Below are 18,091 nucleotides of genomic sequence, written 5' to 3' on the forward strand. Positions count from 1 at the left end.
CCGACTTCCCTGGTGAAATTTTGCACACGCCGACATGCCTCCAATAAGGTCACGTGACCTCCAGAGAGATTGATAAAGTAATTTCGCCAGATGTATGAATCAGTTAAAACGCTCTCTGGGTTGCGTGTCTGCATCATGCAGCACTGAGCAATTGGGCTCTTCAGCACAAAATTGCGTTTTGACCTTCAGTGTCCACTACCTCGTATCTCCTGAGGAGGGCGCATTATCTTTACACCCACCTTTAAAAGCGAGCTCAAGATGAACTTTGTTTTTCTAAAGTTTGGCCCATTGCTGCTCCTTTTAGCCACCTTTAAGGGCAGCAGGCGGAGGTTCTCAATAAAGATGCTCTGCAGCGTTCGCAGCTGAGATGCTATCAGAGCTGAGGAGACCAGATCATCGCTGGAAAATTATGTGTTCACTGATTTCTGTTGCTAATTAGCATGCAAAAGAAGCAGTTGGGTTGCTACAGTAGGAAACAAAGTGACAACCCCCTCAAGGACCCTGGTACTGTTGGTCCCACATCCTGTGTGGGTGGAGAAGGGTTTGAAGGGTGCATTTAAGTGTCTCCTGTGACTTTACTGGGTCATAGCGGCTAACAGGTGAGCTACTCTGCCCACTACTCTTGGATAAGTTAGGGTGAGGTGTTGTCGTGGGGGGGGGGAAGAACCACAGGAAATGATGTGAAAAGTGTGTGACAAAGAGTCAACAGGGACTGAATTTGCATTAAATGGTTTGGAACATGACAGATTCCTAAAGGGAGTGTTTTTTATGGAATTAATCTGTCAGGTGCTCATGCAGGCCAAACCTCTCAGCCCAGCAAGGGGCTTCACACCCCCGGGTTAATAATATAGGAGTACGCAGGGTTTCCTCGATGCACCTGCTATTAAGCCATTGTTCACTCTGCACTTTTACTTTTGATTTCTTTCTTTCTTCCTGTGCCACAATATTAACACAGATTTGTCACTGCTGCTATTTTTGCTGCAAAAGGAAATCCCTTGGAAACCTGAGAAACTCCCAGTGGCCCCCGCCCCCAGACCCTTCATTAGGAGCTCTGTGTCCCAAGTCCGCACTTGTTCCAACCTGGAAGTGGACATGCGCTTCCGGGGTGAACGTTTCAAACTTTCACACTTCATGATGTCTCCCCCCCAACCAACCACAACATGATTGTCACCGCCTCGCCATCCCAGATGCCATATTTAGGATCCAAATGTGAGGGGATGACAATGTTGTAAAATGGTGCCCGTGCTGAGATTATAATTAACATTTCCAACCTACATCACTCACCCTCCCACTTCTCTTCTATTCACTCGCTCCTGTACAATAAATGGAGGGGGGCAAAAATGCAAGAAAGGGGGAAGGAAAAGAAAGGGAGATGGAGGAGGAGAGACGAGAGAGAGAGAAGAGGGTGACCAAACGGAGGGAGGGAGGGGGAAACGGCGTATGCTTGTATACAACCCTGATTTCCATTTTTTTCCCAACTCGTAATGTATTTAATTCAAGTGAAACGTAATCATGACGTGTCGTGTCATTAATCTCCTCGCCGCCTCTCCCGTAAGTACACTGAGTCTTTACTTTCAACATATAGCCTATATCTACATTTATCTACTTTAATTTTGGAAATCTGCCTCCATGATTACATGGACACTTTGATGCATAGGTCGCACCAAAGCTTTCAAAAAAAAAAAAAATGATCGAATTTTTCGCGACTCTTGTTGCCCTTTTTTACCTTCTTCCACAGACAACGCGGCTAATACACAGTAGTTGTTGTTTTATCTCTCTCTACTCTTTTTTACAATATTTATTTGCAGTTTGGCTATGTGCGCGCGTGTGTGCGTGCGTGCGTACATGCGAGATCGGCATGCGATCGTATGTAACTGCGCGCTCCGGACCACTTTACGTGTGTGTCATGTATGAAGCCGGTGTATGTGCGCGCGTGGCCGATGTGCATGTACAAGCCCTCAGACCCTAGACCGTGACATGACAAAAAAAAACCGCCTTGAACGCACCGTTTGCTCCCGGAAAACAGTCTGAAACAAGTCGTTCGAAATCGCCTCAAGTGGCACCAAAAGTCGCTCGGAGCGGTCGAATGTGCGTTTTTTAAACTTTAATCCGAGTTCTGGTGGCAGTTTGTCATCCACACGAGGACGGCAGTTTTTCCCCCAAATTGCCGAAAACACCGAAGGAGCCTCCACGAAAAAGAGGGCACAATAAGTTCTCGGTGCGTAACGGAGGATTTCGATAAGCCGCAGACATGTTGTCCAGGCGTAAAAGTGGATTTTTCCGTGTTAGCAAGTTGCTTCACAAAGCGCAATTTTGTGGGGAGATGCGATTATCTCGACTAATTCTTTTGTTGGACGCACATTAGGCGCTGTGTAGCGCATTGTTTTCGCGATAAGCGGTGCCACTTTTCATGCGGGATGTGCGCACGAACGCGTCGGCGGCGCCGCTTTGATAAACCGTCCTGCTCCTCTATTTTACTCCAGTGTTTACTACAACCCGTTTAGTTGTCCTAACATCACCTACGGTTTTTCAGGAGCATGAAAAGTAGAATATAGTGTGGCGTGCAACGTTGGGACCGTGTGTGTGCGCGCGCGCGTGTGTGTCCAAATTCTGTAAATGATACGTCTCCCCCTCCTCCTGTCGCTGTTTAAAAATGTGCGTTTTTTGGACACGGTGTCCCTTTTTGGTGTTCGGGAGATTGGCAGAAAATTCGAGATGAAATCCATGATGGCACTTTCCCCCCCTCTCTTCCTTCTCGTCTTCTCCCGCTCGCTCACTCGTCTTTCCCCTCCCTTAATCTTTTGTATAGAAAATTTAGGAACAAAATGGAGCAGGGGAGAGAGCGATAGATAGGCTGACATGACACACACACGCCACCTCCGACTTCACGAAAAAATCCACCCCACTCTCTTTTTCTGGGCATTTTATCGCGATTTTCCCCGCGTGGGACCTCATCCGCGGTGGGGGCAACCTTATTTAAAAGGGTGTTTATGAGTGCATTGTTTGTTGACGGTTATTTATTTCAATAATGTGCCTCTAATTGACATGGCCGCGAGAGGGGGAGGGAGAGAAGAGGGGAAAGAGCGACTGAAAATGGTTGCACGTTATTGACGCACATCACAGGGGCGAGCAGGAAATTCCTCATGAGATAAGGCGCAGACGTGTCATTCTGGACTGGCCAAAGACACTCTTGTCGTCTTTTTTCTATCCAGTGAAAAAAAACATTCAGGGATTTTGAAATGTCCTATTTTTATTTAGTCTCCACCCCAAAAATGTCACACTTTTGAGACCGTGTGCACACTGGAAGTAGGTTGACATTGCTGTCTTGTCCTATAAACACTCCTTGTGGAGGGTCCCTAAGAATATAATATCATTTCCCAACACATATTCTTTTAGCTACATATTATTTTGATTAATAAAATTAAACGTCCCCCCCCCAGCCAGCTTCATCATACTTGCACAATTTTATGGCCAAATTGTGCAAAGATCGGCATCCTCTGCCACCCACACAGGTTGTCAACTTTAAAATTGAAGATGATTTTGTGTCTCTAATAGGGCGCTTTTCAGTGGGAGCCTAGCGTGCTAATGAACGAAAAGCCCGGCTTTGCGTAAAAGGGCCTAATGGTTTTCATTCAGACCTCAAATCCTCGACCACAATCGACGCCACCCCCTTCTGCGGCTTCTACTGTGCTCGAGGGGGCACGTAGACCCCAGTCCAGGTGGCTCTTGGGGGGAGTCTGTATATGAGGGGAGGAGGAGAGTAAAAGGAGAGGAGTGTAGCACCAATCATGGCTTCTGATTGATATAATTGGGTCATTAGTGCTCTGTGGGAGAGGCACCTGCTTGCCCTCGGTTAGGGGAGAATCTACTGCATTATGACATCTCAAGAGTGTTGAGAGTTTGTCTGGTTCCTTAAGATTAGCACACACATTTGCAGAACCTGTATTGTTGAAATGAACAGGAGTGAGAGAATGTTTGACTCTTCCCCTCTGATCTGTATCTGCGAGTTTCAGAGGCAGGCCAAGCAGGTCACAGCAGCGGTGGAAAGGTGACGCTAGGGTTCCAAACAGCAGGTCAAGGGAGAATCTCATGGGCATAATCAGGAAGAGCTGTTGAGCAGAGGAGTACTAGACTGTCATTTTCAATTAAATGCTTTTTAAACTTCTCAAATAACACCACAACTGTTTTTGCTATTTCATGTGCATGGGAGGCCTCAGATTTTCCTATGAATGAGCAGTGATGCCGACTCCTCAAGTGTCAAACTTGCACCTTGGAAAACACACAGGTTGAACAAACAAAACAAAACAAAAACAGCTTTTCACATTACATGTTTAAAACCTTAATTCAGCAAAGTCAAGACATCGGTTTTTCAAAGTAATTTCCTCAAGTCTTCAAAGAATTATAGCTTAGTCTGGGCTCACTGTCCCCACTCCTGGGGCCACAATTAACACTAACTGCATTAATTTTTTTATTCTGATAAAGTCTAAAAGCAATCAGTCGCACCAGAACACACAGCTTGATTTTAGTGAATCCTCGGCAACGCCCTAAATTTCACCTCTTCGCCAGCCTCTCGCTCCATGATTAGACAGTGCGCGGAGCAAAGTGTTACTAGGAAAGAGAACACATGCTCTTTAAATTTCCCCAGGGGAATCAAGAACCGGCCCGTGTTAAGAGTTTCTATTTTTTGCCGTAGGTGTTCACTGCTGGTGTGCATGTACCTCAAGGAGGTCACGGCATAGGGTCAGGCATCCTTGAGGCTCAGGGGGAGTTGGCATCTTGCTCAAGGCCACTCGAGATTCATATGTTTGATCCGACTTGGATGTGGAGCGCTGGGTTGGTAGTCGTGGCCTTATAATGAGGGACTGAAGGCCGTTGGCTTGCCAACTTTATTAATGTCAGACGATGCTGTAATGAAAGCCTGTGAAGTGGGGCTGTTTAGAATTAAAACAAATATTTGAAATTCCAAGCAGTGGTAGTACTTCTATTGGCCCATTAATCATTGTGTCCTGCATTATACAGCGCTGTGTTTTTACTTTCTCTTGTACTGGAAGTTTCCTTGAATTTGTCTTTAGTAACATTAGTAGGAGCTACACAGATGCTAATATTTAACCTGTAAGATTTGCTCCATGTTTATTGGACGATAGCAGAAATGTGGGAGGAACTATGTAATAAGCGAAGAAATCACTCGGATCAGCTAGGGGGTCTGCAAAAGTTCAAGAAGAAAGCATGCAAGTCTGTGTCCATGATCGTCATACTGGCCTTCTTGACTCAGTCTGAGTGCTGGTCGCACGTTTCTTTGATATAGTTGTCACTTTTTTTAAGGCTTCAGTCTCGAAGACCTTAAATTCTACAAATCAGTCAGCCTCTGCCCCCTGCGCATTGTACGCAGCCCACAGAATTCGGCTTGAGAGACTTGCTTTTCTGCCGAGGAGCTGTGATGTTTCCGACGTTACTGATTCACTCCCTCAGATCTTGGCAGCCCCGTGTCGCTCCCGGTTTGCTGTTTCCTGACTATGGGGATGGCATCGGTTTGTGTTCTCTGCAGGAGGAGACGTTCATTGAGGAAAAAGAAAAAAGCAGGAGCAACAGCTTATAGAGTATGGAGAGGGAGAGGGGATATGAGACCAAGGCAGGGTTGTGTTGAATGAAGAATAGAGCAGATAAAGCAAGGGGAAGTTTTTCTTAAAGAGCTGAAGAGAGATCGAAGGGCTGTCATAGAATCTGTTTTAGAATCAAAAAGGTCGACCACATATCCGTTTACAGCAGGGTGAAGTGCAAGAACCTGTTTTATCTTCCAAAATGACAGCAAAAGGTAACATTTTCCCCTGCCTCGCAGCAGTGAAAGTAGAGTTTTCCGTGCCTTTTGCAAGGGGGTAAGTGGGAAAAACTCAAGCGTGGACTGAAACAAGGGGTTCAGGGAAAGGTGAAGTAAAGGAAATGAGTACCGTCTGTGAGGGAAGCTGGCCACGTGACGCCGTGATAATAAAACCACAGGGCCAAATTATACTGTACCTCACACAGAGTGGACTCCCCTCACTGTCTCCCTCAGATGCTCATCTCCTTTTTCACTTTCTTTTTTGTGATTGGGCTAACTTATCCCCAGTGGGCACCTCGTTACGCACGCCCACATGAAAATTCAATTAACACAGCTGGAAGAAAACGCTAAAATTTCTGCAGTAAACATGGAGACAGCCTGCAGATACATGTTTTACGTTAAGCCCCCGAAGCACCGGTTTAAGACCTCGGAGCGAAACTATTTTTAGGCACACAGAGGTGGACGTGTGCAACAATCGGGCGCAGATTTAACAACAAAAGCTAGTTGTTACCATTTCATTTCAGGCCACGGGATTCTTAACCTCGTGGTTGTGCCTTCCAAGCAGCTGCGAGATAAATCGCACAATGAAAGAGGGGGGAATGAAGTTTGGTGCTTTTGTTACTACAGGCCTCCCAAACCACCAAAAAACTGTTTACACAAAACAGCTAACCACACCGTTAAGAGCTCACAGACTATCATGTTCAGTCTGTGACAAGTGGTTGCAAGTACAGTAGTTACCATTGGAATACAGAGAATAGCAAACTAAAAAAGAACCCATGAAAAACAGCACAATATGAATCATTTCAAACATAACAGCAAACACTTTTGTCATCGTGAATACCGACAGACGTATTTCCCACCCCCCTCCACCCACCCACAAATACATACTTAAAAGAGCAAAGTGAAAGGTGGTCACACCCTCACATTAGCGACTATGCTACGTGGTGTTCTCGCATGTATGAACCTGCACAAACAGCTTTCACAATGAGACTAAAGTCACTGTGGATATGTACATTATAAAATTTAGAAAAATAACCTTGTTCAAACATGTGCCTCAAATCCCTTGCCGGCCATCTGCCACAGATTTGATGACTGTCTTTTTCACCACACCCCCACTCCTCTTCTGCACTTGTTGGGGGAGAGAGTAAAGAGAAAGTTTTCATATCTACCGTTTTAGTTCAGATAAAATCTGTTAAGAATCCACGAAACTGCCACTCGGCAGCTGTGATCACATTGCGACTCTTAACACAACATGCTTTTAAGCTGCCATTAGCACTTGAATTGCTTTGTTCTAATGCTGCTGCATTTACTCAAGTCAGAGGGAGCAGTGGGGGAATGAGAAGCTGAAATTGAAAAATTGCGGGGAAATCCAGGACTCTTTTTTTTTCTCCCCTCCATCTGTTGTGATTTTAACTGGATTACGGCAACATTAAAAATGATGTTCCCTTGGCTTGATGTAGGTCCGTGGTACTCTCAAGAGCTTGAGTTGAAGGCAACTGTTCTATTAGGGTTTTTGAGAAGTCCTTAACCTCTGAGACATTCAAGATTCAAACACAAGTCAACTTTTCTTCGACCGAAAACACGTTTTCCCAATAGAAAATGACATTTCAATCATTTGTTTGCTATTTTTTGTTGATTATTGCCCACCTGCATTGTCTTTGCGCTCACTCCACCGAATGCAAATCTGATTTCCACCCCTCCCTTCTTCCCTGCATCCTTCCCTGCACCTTATCTGCTCCTCTTCATCTATCCAAATTGTCCGTACTGGCGTGACAGCAGCGGTGGTTGGCGACCGCTACCGTCACGCCAGAACAATGCATTGTGACAGTGATATTCATATGATAATGCCACAGGACTGCTTTTCTGTCTGGATACAGATGTGTTGACTTTCAAAATTATTTTTAAATATGCTCCACCTTCATGTTATGTCCTGCTCTTATTACCCTCCTATTTTGTTCCAACACGTCTGTTGCTTCATCATTTTATTGCTTCTCTTCACCAGGCTTGCATTCGCACTCAATCTTTTCCACTCAGCTTCTGAAACTGCACAGCATTTCTCTCTTTATATCTCTGTCTGTCTCTGTCTGTCTCTGTGTCTGTCTGTCTTCTTTCTTTCTTTTTTTGCTCTTCGCCATGTTGGCAGGACCCAATCTACCAGCTGATATCAGCATTCCCTGGCACTCTGCCAACTGGCAACACTGCAGGGGGGGATGAGAGAGAGAGAATGAAAGAAAATTAGTGAATAATAGAGCGAGAGAATGAGAGGGGGATGGGAAGAGTATGAATCAGAAAACAGAAAAGACAGTGAAGAACAATAATGGTGGATTAAGAAAGCAGTGTGTGTGAGGGAGAGTGTGTGTGTGTAAGTGTGTGATTGATATGGTGTGATACCCCTGTGAGTCATAGCTGAGCTAAAATGTCAACTGGCTACACGAGAATCTCTTTGTCATCCAGGCTCAGTGGCACTCACAAGCGCACAAATCCACCAGATCATACAAACACGTATGCGGGCGGCACGCCTGGCGAACACAAACATGGCTGACACACCTGCGTGCGCAGATGTTCCCCCTGTTTCTCTCCGTAATGATTGATGACCTTTTTGTTTTGTCGCTGGCGCTTATGCTGTTTCTCAACTGACAAAAACAGCCCACGAGCATCATCCCGGTCCGACGCAAAGTGCTGTGCGCTCAAAATATTTGGGCGTGCGAGCGAGCCTGCCAAAGTGTTTTCAATATGCTGCATATCACACTTTACATTTTCACTGACTCTGTTATCTGGGGTGACGGGACAGTCAACAGAGCAGAGGATCAAGCTAACGTTTGTGCATTACCTAAACAACCGAGACAGGGCGGGTTATGAATCAAGAGCAACGCAGCCAAAGATCACTTTCATACTTAGATGCATGCGTGTGTGTGTGCTTTCTGATTTAAGTAAAAGAAACAAAAAATATCTGCTACTGTGCAAGTGCACAGGAAGGGTGTGTGGGGAAGTCCAAACATTGCTCGCCCATCCTGTTTGGGACAGTCTGTCCTGTGTTTTCTGTCCTAAACCCCTGAACACACATATGCAAAGACGCACCCAGCAGACATGTGGACCCTGGTTAATCACGCCATATGCGCGGCATTACGCCGAAGTGCGTTGCGAACACGTTCAGGAGATCGGAACAGGTGCGCACTTGTTTCGAGCTCGTGCAAACATCCGTGCAGACTGCAGAATTATTTATTTGTGCTAAAGCTGCCCGTGTCCTCACAGCTGATTGTTTGTCCTTAACATTTATGATGGAACACATTGAGGTGCTTCTTTTACTATCCTGATTGACAAAAATCAGCCCTCCCAACAGTGACGAAGGGCCTTTAACGATGTGCCAAAATGTGTATCTTTCAACTGTATCGTGTCGTTATCATTGCTGTAAATTATGCTTGATTGCAAATTGCACACATTTATCTTAAACTTTCCTCATTCATCATTCGGATTTGTTTTGTCCTCAGGAAATTTACGGAGAAGGCAGAAGCGTGTCCCCCATCAGTCGAAACGCTAAAGAATGGCATAGCAGCACCCACACTGCTGGTAATTTCCTACCATCGCACACACTACACATGCTCCCACACACATTTGTGGGGTGTTTTGATTATTTGCGTGTGTTTTCTACTTATAGAGGATGGATTCTCCACCAGAGTGTGTATTGTCACTGTCCTGTGAGAAACCCCTGTCCCCCTCGACACTGCCATCCCTAGACCACAGCCCCCAGGTGTCCTCTCCGCACACGGTGCTCTCTCTGCTCGATAGTTCCGCCCAGCAATCCTTGGACACTACACCTTATTCCTCACTCTCACCTTTCCCATTCCAGGAGGAAAATGAAAAGAATGAACTTGATAATGAAGAGGAGGAGGAAGGAATGGAGGGAGTTCCTCCATCTCCCACCCCAGCAGTGGCTTTATTCCCAGGAGGGGTACAAGAGGCTGGATGCAGCCCTTGTTTGGATTCCTCTCCCCCGACCACACCATCAGCGGCTGTCATTGGATTTGGAGCCTTGGAGCTAGCGCTTTCTTCCCAGCAGAGTGGCACCTGCAATGATGAGCTAGACCTACAGCAGTTCCAAAAGGAGACTGTCACTAGGGCCGTACCTGGAGTGGGAGGCGCTTCATCAGGGCCCACACTAAAATTTCCCTGTCACGTATGTGGAAAGAGATTCAGATTTCAGAGCATTTTGTCCCTTCATGCGCGCGCTCACAGCCTGGACCGAGACCGCAGAGCATCAGCTTTATATCGAACGGGACTTCCCTCGGCACCCATAAAGCAACACCTTAAAACTCCACAGAATCACAAGGACTTGACCCAGAATCACAGGGGTCACCTACACCAGCGCTTGTCATCAGGGACTCTCATAAAGCACCTCACAGAAGATGCTGATTGTGAAGTCAAAAGTCTAGATAATGACCTCCAGACAGAGCAGAACACAAACTTTTTAGATGACAGCACAACACTGACTCCTCCACTCACTGAGGACCCCATTTCTCTAATCTCTCCCTATTCTTCTGGCATAGTGGAAAGTGCATCTACATCTATAGCATCCACATTTCGATGTCACGCTTGCAAAGGAAAATTCCGCACGGCTTTGGAGTTGGCGCGGCATGTTCGCATTCTTCACAACCCATACAAATGCACTCTTTGTCCTTTCTCTGCCAGCCAAGAGGAGAATCTTGCATCTCACTTGCAGGAGTGCCACCCTTCCTCTGAATCACCTACATTGCCACCAGCTTTTAATTCAAGGCCAGTCATTGCAACCCCTGAAACTCCTGTACCTACACCAACCGATACCCCAGCCCCAGGAACGCCACAGTCAACATCAGTAGCTGTGTCTTCTTCACTGCCAGCGTTTAGATGTGATACCTGTGGACAGCGTTTTACCCAGTCCTGGTTTCTCAAGGGACATATGCGAAAACACAAGGACTCCTTGGACCATAAATGTCAGGTTTGTGGTCGTGGGTTCAAAGAGCCTTGGTTCCTCAAAAACCACATGAAAGTGCATCTAAACAAGCTTGGGCTGAAGGGAGGATTAGGAGCACTAGGAGGAATAGTAGGTGCAGAACAGCAGGCTAAAGGACCTGCAAGTAATCAGTCGCTCAATGCACTCTATACAAGCCTCCTTCTGGCCCAGCAAGGCGCTGGCAGAGGTGGGCAAGGAAGATTGGAGAGGGAAGCTGGTGGCAGAATTGGGATCAGCTCCAGCAAATCAGCCATCCTGGGCTACCTAGGATTGCCCAGTGATGGCAGTGGAGCGAGCTGCATGGAACGACTTCAAGCTGTTGCACAGGTGGCAGAGATGGGGAATGGTGGTGGCAGCTCAGGAGCATCTAGAGGCAGCACAGGGGAGTCTCCCACGTTAGTTGCAGAAGGAGGGGATCAGACCACCTGGTGGCAGCTGGTGGCTCGCAGCCTGGCTGTTGCACAGCAGCAGCAGCAACAGCAGCAGCAGCAGCAGCAAAGGGGTCATCAGCAAGGTCAGCGTGGTACAAGTCGAAGTTCAGTGATCACAGAGACCGACCAGGTCAGAACTTACCTTGGAGCCCTTGACCGGCGAGACAATTCCGGAGGAACTAGTGGATCATGGGAATGCCCAGACTGCGGAAAACTATTTCGAAGCCTCCAGCAGGTGGTAGTGCATGCTCGAGTTCACACACAGAGGCCCCAGAAAGGAGGTGGCGGTGAAGAGGAGGGTAGTAGCAGCTGTAGGAGAATGGGGATAGGAAGAGGAGGGGGCAATGATGTGAGACAGGAATCTCTACTACACGCTGCTGGTACACAACAAACGGGAGACGTAAGACAGGAGTCAAAACCACACAGTGGTAGCTCACAACAATCAGGCGCAACTACAGGGTTTCACTCTGTCATCTCAAGCTTCAAAGGTACGATTATTTTTTTCAGTTTTATCTTTTGTGCTCACAATTCCTGCAATTTTAGCTTTTATGCTGCTTCAACACTTTCAAAGGAAATTCTCTATGCTACTCACCTCTTTTGCCACAATTGTTTTTCCCACTTGCAGCTGAAAATGACTTGACAGCAGTATCCTCTATACCTTCAGTTCCCTCCAGGGAGCGGGTGCGTGGTAGGGGGATAAAAGACTGCCCCTACTGTGGTAAAGCCTTCCGTTCTTCACACCATCTCAAAGTACATTTGAGAGTTCACACAGGTTAGATATGCTTACTGCATGAGTTTATAAAATGTTTGTATTTTCTGAGAAACTGAAACGCTCAGCACTTTATCAAATGCCTTGATCCAGATTTGATTCTTGGAGATATCAAGGTGTGAGTGAAAGGTGCTGGTACTCTGTGACGGACAGGTGACCCATCCAGGGTGTTCCTGCCTCTTGCATACAGACTGCTGGGATAGACTCTGCCATGACAACTCAGAGAAAAAATAGGAATCCAAATTTGCGACGCTACCCATCTCAAGCTAGCAAGGCTTGATCAAAATGCACCAAGTGGAGTCCATTATGAACACTCATCTATGGCTGACAGGACCGATCACATCCCAGCTGTATTATTCATACAGAGCTTCCTCATGCACTATTTCATCTGCAGTCTGTGGACCATGTGGGATAACACATGGTCAGTAATTTCTGGGTTTTGGATTAAATTAATACACTTCAGATAGCTGTCTTTTTGAGAATTGCGCAATGAACCAGAACCTACCAGAACTAAGTCATGCTACATCTGTATTTATCATTTGAGTAATTTTCCTGCTCTATAAAGACACATGTAACATTTTCAGTTGGTGAGTCCACTTTTACTTTACCGGAAGCAGCATTTTAATTACTGACGGAATGCTGCCACCTCCCTTTAAAACTTGTAATTGCAACAATTGTTTGGGATTATTCATAGCAAAGATGATTTGCAAAAACGTACTGTTAATTTTTTTTTGCCTTAATTTAGTACACACCGACTTGTTGCCGAAATATTTATTTAACCGTTTAAGCACTGTCGTCGTGTCAAAAAAATCAAATACACAAACATTATCCAGTATAAAAAGATAAAAGGCAATGGTATTTATTTTTAGCAGTTACTTAAAGTTTAGACTCAAATGTTTACAAAGGAAATCCAAACCATCCAACCATTTTGTAGTCCTAAGAAGGATTCATATTTTTTTTCTTTTCAGGTGAACGCCCATACAAATGTCCCCACTGTGATTATGCGGGTACCCAGTCAGGATCGCTGAAGTACCACCTCCAGCGGCACCACAGGGAGCAACGCAATGCCTTGGCAGCCTCCTCCAATTCTTCCTCTGCTGGCCTCTCCTCCTCCTCTGTTAACAGCCTGAGCTCTGGAACATCTGGACTCAAGCAACGCCGTTCCCAGGTCAGCCACTCCAGCACCAACCGAAGTCCAAATGATAGCTCTACATCTCGATCCAGTCAGCAGTCCTGGCTTTTAGGACTTCCAGACCAGCGTGAGCACCGTAAGGCGTTGGAGGCATTAAGGGGCGTTGACTTGGAGACCCAGTACAGGTATTTGTCTGGGATGATGGGGGCTCTTTATCAAGGTGGGATGGAAGGGACTTGGATCAGGGAGTCTCCTCCCCCAAAGGCAGCTAAAGTGTCCCGGCGAAAACCTCTAACTACAAGCCGAATGGTTCTGCCACTGAATGATAAGGAAGGATCTGTGAGCTTGACACAAGAAGGAGGTTTTGAACCCTTGGATCTGTCCCGTCGTCCTTCACCTGCTTTTGGAGGGATGGAAGAGGATGGAGGTATTGGCCCTGAAGAAGGAGGTATTAGTATTGGCGATGATAATTCAACAGGGGTCAAACTGAGCCAATGTTTGTTCTGTCCTTTCCGAACATCCTCAACAGAGCTGATGGCCATGCATCTTCAGGTCAATCACACCAGTAAGTCCAGGCGTAAAAGGGGCCCATCGTCTACCCCGGATGATGAAACCCAAGTAGCTATCAAGGCACAGATGGATCACTCAGACTTTCATTCATTATGGAGGCATCTGAGTGAGACAGAGTCCCAGGCACCTCTGGAGAACTGGTCCTCAGCTAAATCCCATGCCCTAAATGGGCTCAGTAATGATCCAGATAGACATCTGGAAAACCTCCTTGACTGCCCAGATTCCAACGTGGCCTCAGTGTCTAATATTGCGAGAGATGACCAGAGACTCCAAGAAAAGATGGAGTACGAGGAAGAGCAAGAGGAGTTGGAAGAGGATTCAGAGAATGGTAGTTTTGAGGATTTACCGGATCAGAGTATGAGGATGTCCCTTTCTCTATCACCAGCCCTGAGTGCCAACCAAGAATCTTAACAGCTTTAATAAGATTTCTGGATGACACCTGTTAAATCACAAGTTGGGCAAACAAAGAATTAAACAAGCAGTAGGAGGCCTTGAAAATATAAAAGTTTTAGGTCAAATTAATATTTGTCCCTTTATACTTTATTTCAGGGGAGAGAAATGTTGACACCTGAAGTTTTAAAAACACCTTTGCTGTCTTGATTCCTTTAACATTGTTCTAAAAATGTTCTCATTCTAAAATAAGGTCCCTGTACAAAAAGAGCATGTGAGCAAGAGCAAAAGATGCATCTTTGCAGGATTTTGTAGGTCACCTTTTCACTTTAAGATGGACATTTGGAAATGACTCTTTGATAAATTGAAAACATTCACATAAGACCTGGGGCCAATCCCACGACATTCCGTGTTTCATTCCACATCAACGACGGGCTGCACATCCCTGTAAAGACCGAGATGAAGCCAGCCGCGAGGAGAAATGGCTTGAAAGCTCCAACATCGAGTTCCTTTGACGCTCCTACTGACATGGAGGAGAGTTTGAGCTAAGTTTCAAGCTGTGAAACAAGATTTTTAGTGTTAATTTGAGGCATGAGGTTGCCGTTGCAGACCACATGCTTTTCCTCAATTATATATCACTGCCTTGTGCGTCTGCAAAGTGTTTCTGGAGGAAGTTTTTCTTTTTTTCTTTTATCAGTTAGTGCCTGTACATGTACGTTCTCAATAGAGTCTCTTGTTTTTCCTTTGGATCGAGGCTCTAATAGGTCCTTTATTTTATCTGAATCCACAATTTTAACTACATTATATTTGTTAAAAGTGGTTATAGGGTGTTGTGCATAATTATGTTGTCAAAGAAATGCCACATTGCAGCTTGGTATTCTCGAAACAGGTGGCTCTAGCAAGCAACAAAAGGTCGCGTTATAAATAATGTATTACGCCATAAAAGAGGTCAAGGGCTGAGCAACAAAAGGGGGGTCACAGTTCAGTGTTTACATTGGTGCTGAATGCAGATCCGGTTGCCAAGGCAGTGCTACCTACAGGAAAGAAGCAGAACACAGAAAAGGGGAGTCCATGCGTTAGGGACATCGCTTAAGCACCTCAACAGAATCGCTGGACACACCTTTTCAAAGAGAGAAAGCAAGAGCCTCATTGACAGAATCAGAGAAGAAATACAGCACAGAGAGCCACAAAAAAAGAGAAAGCAGTATCCCTGCCCAACATGATTAAATCTGAACGTATGGGGTATGGTTCTTTTAGAAGAGTACAGTCCCTCTGTTCTTTTTAATAAGAAAAGATATTTGTAGGAGCTATTATTAAAACACTAACAAATGCATAGACATCCCAGTAGAGTATGTGTAGCTTTTGTAAAGACAAAAAAAAAGCAGACTTTTTCCGTTGCGCAGTTTATTTTCCTTTCAAGATACTTATGGAAAAAGGTTATCAATACAGGTAATGATTATAATGTTTGTGAGCTAAGACTAGTTGAAATGTCTATACAGAGCACTGTGCAAGGTTTAAGTTCCCAAAGTAGTTGTTTTGACTTTATCGATAGACCAAACGTTTTTTCAATGGAAGTCGTCACTTTCTGTTATTTGTATGTTTTGTTTGCTTTCACTTGTATGAATCTGTGGTTTCAGCCAAGTCACCCCAGCAATTAGCAAAATTGCATCCAAATCCGTGATGTGCCACCATGAAAAATCTGGAGATCCAAGCAAAGCAAAAACTTATAATCCCAGCATTGATACAAAAAGCATTGTTATCTTTCACATGTTTAGCATGAATAAGGTACTAAACTTGTAGTATTGAGCCGTTAGAAAACTTACCATGCGATCTGTCACCTTAGATAAAAATCCACCTGGAAATTAATAAGAAATATGACCGATCTAAAATCTTGGCATGACTATAGAATCTTTTCTTGTATGAAAGTACACTACATTTGTATCTAATAAGCAGGTGAATCTTATGATGCAAATGCCAAATTCTTCTTGTTGTCGAGTGAACGTTATCGATCGATCCCTCCTGAGAGAACTTTTTGATGGGGTATGCTGGGTTGTAACCACACTGTAATGTGCATTATTGTGTTGAAGTACGTTATTTAGCGCACCTTATGAGTTCCGTAGTCAGGTCCCTTAGTGGTGTCTCCTTTACAGCTACTGTCGATGCCATCGTGCCTTCTGTTTCAAGCACTTCCTGGGATATTTTGTAAAACTCACCAAAAGCACTTAGCCTATATCTGCATATTTTTCCATTTTTATCTTCATCATCCCAGCCCAATTACATGTCTCACCTCCTTTTCATATTAGATTCCTTCATTTGGCCTGTTTGGCCAAACATGTCTAGCGAAGTAATAAGAACTATGTAATCTGTAGTTGAAATCCCTGTGGAGTTAGGATGAGATGACCTCTGGTCTTTAAACTAACCTTTGGCAAACCAAAGTCCAATTCTTAATCTAATATTTAATCTATTAAGGTGCCAAAACTTGTCTGAGGTGACGATAAATCATCAAAAAATTCAAATCCCCTCCCTCTTTTTCATACATTTTGTTAACGCGTTCTGTTTTTCATTGCGCTAGCTCTCCTCTTCTCTCCTCCCAATTAACCCTCTGTCTCCAGCACCACTCGAAGGTGACGTGTTCTATCTGGTATTGAGGCCTTTATTAGATTTTTTTTCAGTTTGTGTGGTGTTTGTTCAATGCCGTTGAGATGGAAAAATGCTCTTCTTATAATAATAATAATAATAATAATAATTATTGTTTTTTGGCATTATGGTTAAAAAATGACAAAAAGAGAAATGTGTTGTTGAATGTTGTACAGATAGCACTAGAGATGTTGTGTTTTGGTTTCTGTTTTTTTTTTAAAGAGAGCACAAACCCGAGTGGCGGTCCCTTCAACTCCTCCCAACGGCAGATGGGAATGAAACAAATCTGCCATTCAACTCTTTGAATGTAAAACAAAAACAAAACAGCCTGTCACACTCCTTGCACCAAAATAGTTAAAGTCACAGAAAAAGCACTGTTTTAAAATGGTTTGCACCAAATTTTGTCCAGCAGGAGTCCAAATAGACTACCTTTACGCTGCGAGTACCAAGTTCTGACAGAATTCCAAACTTGCTAGCGTCCTCCACTGAATTACGTAGCTGCTAATTTTGCTTTTATTACAGCGTTAGCCATGGGTCTGTCATGCAGTGGAATTATAAAGTGATTATAGACTGACAATGGGGGACCTTACCTTGCATTTGTACCCATTTTCAATTATGTTAAATTTTTTTGTGAAAGATTGCACCTTATGAAGTCCTAACTGGGAATCAGATTCCCCCAAAAGGGATGGCACTAGGATTGTGTGGGTATCACAGGCTGATCCACTCGTTTTGATGGTTTTGTTTATGACAAATCTCTGTGAGGCGAGGGGGCCGTGCTCGGTTTGGGCTCTTGTGTAGTTTACTGCCATTGCAGTGAGGGAAATCTGATCTAACATAGTAGTGACTAATATGACTTTGTGAAAATATAAAAAAAAAAAAAAACCACACACACATTAGAAATAAAACACAATTCAAAAACGACCTGGTTTGTCTTTTCATGACTTTTGTGTTTTATGTGTTAAATGATAAACACCACAGCATTTTTTTTGGGGGGGGGGGGGGGGTGTACAAAAAACGGAGCCCCTTGTGAGCATAATCGGAACTGTGCCAAGAAGGTGAGATTATGCCCACTGGTCTTGTAGTAAAGTCTCAAATTGACAAGAAGTAGAAGTAGGACAGTAATTAGAGGATGGATGATGGGAGTTTAAACTACACAATCTCATCATTCTGGCCTTGTGGTGTGAGGATTTTCCTTCCCTCAGGTTTTTCGAATTTGTTTAAAACTATGAAAGTTATAAAGAATTTGAACATTTTTGAAGTATTTTACACAGCTTAATTCACTGCCTACAACTTACTGCTTTTTGTCAAATAATACAATTTTGAGCTTATCATTTGACAGAATTTGATAAGATTGTCATTT

General features: G+C 44.5%; 1 protein-coding gene across 6 annotated transcripts; it reads left to right on the top strand.

The window, feature by feature from the left end:
• Nucleotides 1-1,399: 1,399 nt before the first annotated feature.
• On the top strand, nucleotides 1,400-17,653 carry znf219 (zinc finger protein 219). Of its 6 annotated transcripts, none has more exons than XM_011619068.2 (6): nucleotides 1,400-1,551; nucleotides 9,304-9,382; nucleotides 9,471-9,581; nucleotides 9,663-11,721; nucleotides 11,859-12,005; nucleotides 12,971-17,653. In XM_011619068.2, exons 3-6 carry the CDS (start codon nucleotides 9,474-9,476, stop codon nucleotides 14,113-14,115), a joined length of 3,459 nt encoding a protein of 1,152 aa, XP_011617370.1. In that variant the 5' UTR covers nucleotides 1,400-1,551; nucleotides 9,304-9,382; nucleotides 9,471-9,473; the 3' UTR covers nucleotides 14,116-17,653. The 6 variants fall into 6 exon arrangements, with proteins under 6 accessions (XP_011617370.1, XP_011617371.1, XP_011617368.1 ...); XM_011619069.2 differs by having other exon boundaries at nucleotides 9,471-9,563; XM_011619066.2 differs by having other exon boundaries at nucleotides 9,471-11,721.
• Nucleotides 17,654-18,091: the final 438 nt, after the last annotated feature.

The sequence above is a fragment of the Takifugu rubripes genome, chromosome 8 (assembly GCF_901000725.2).
Source record: "Takifugu rubripes chromosome 8, fTakRub1.2, whole genome shotgun sequence".
Taxonomy (NCBI): Eukaryota; Metazoa; Chordata; class Actinopteri; order Tetraodontiformes; family Tetraodontidae; genus Takifugu; species Takifugu rubripes.

Excerpts from the sequence above, each read along its gene's own strand:
- znf219 (XM_011619066.2), top strand. The coding sequence starts at position 9,474 with ATGGATTCTCCACCAGAGTGTGTATTGTCACTGTCCTGTGAGAAACCC. Across the intron at positions 11,722-11,858 it reads TGTCATCTCAAGCTTCAAAG|CTGAAAATGACTTGACAGCA; the intron begins GTACGATTATTT and ends TCCCACTTGCAG. Across the intron at positions 12,006-12,970 it reads ACATTTGAGAGTTCACACAG|GTGAACGCCCATACAAATGT; the intron begins GTTAGATATGCT and ends TTTTCTTTTCAG.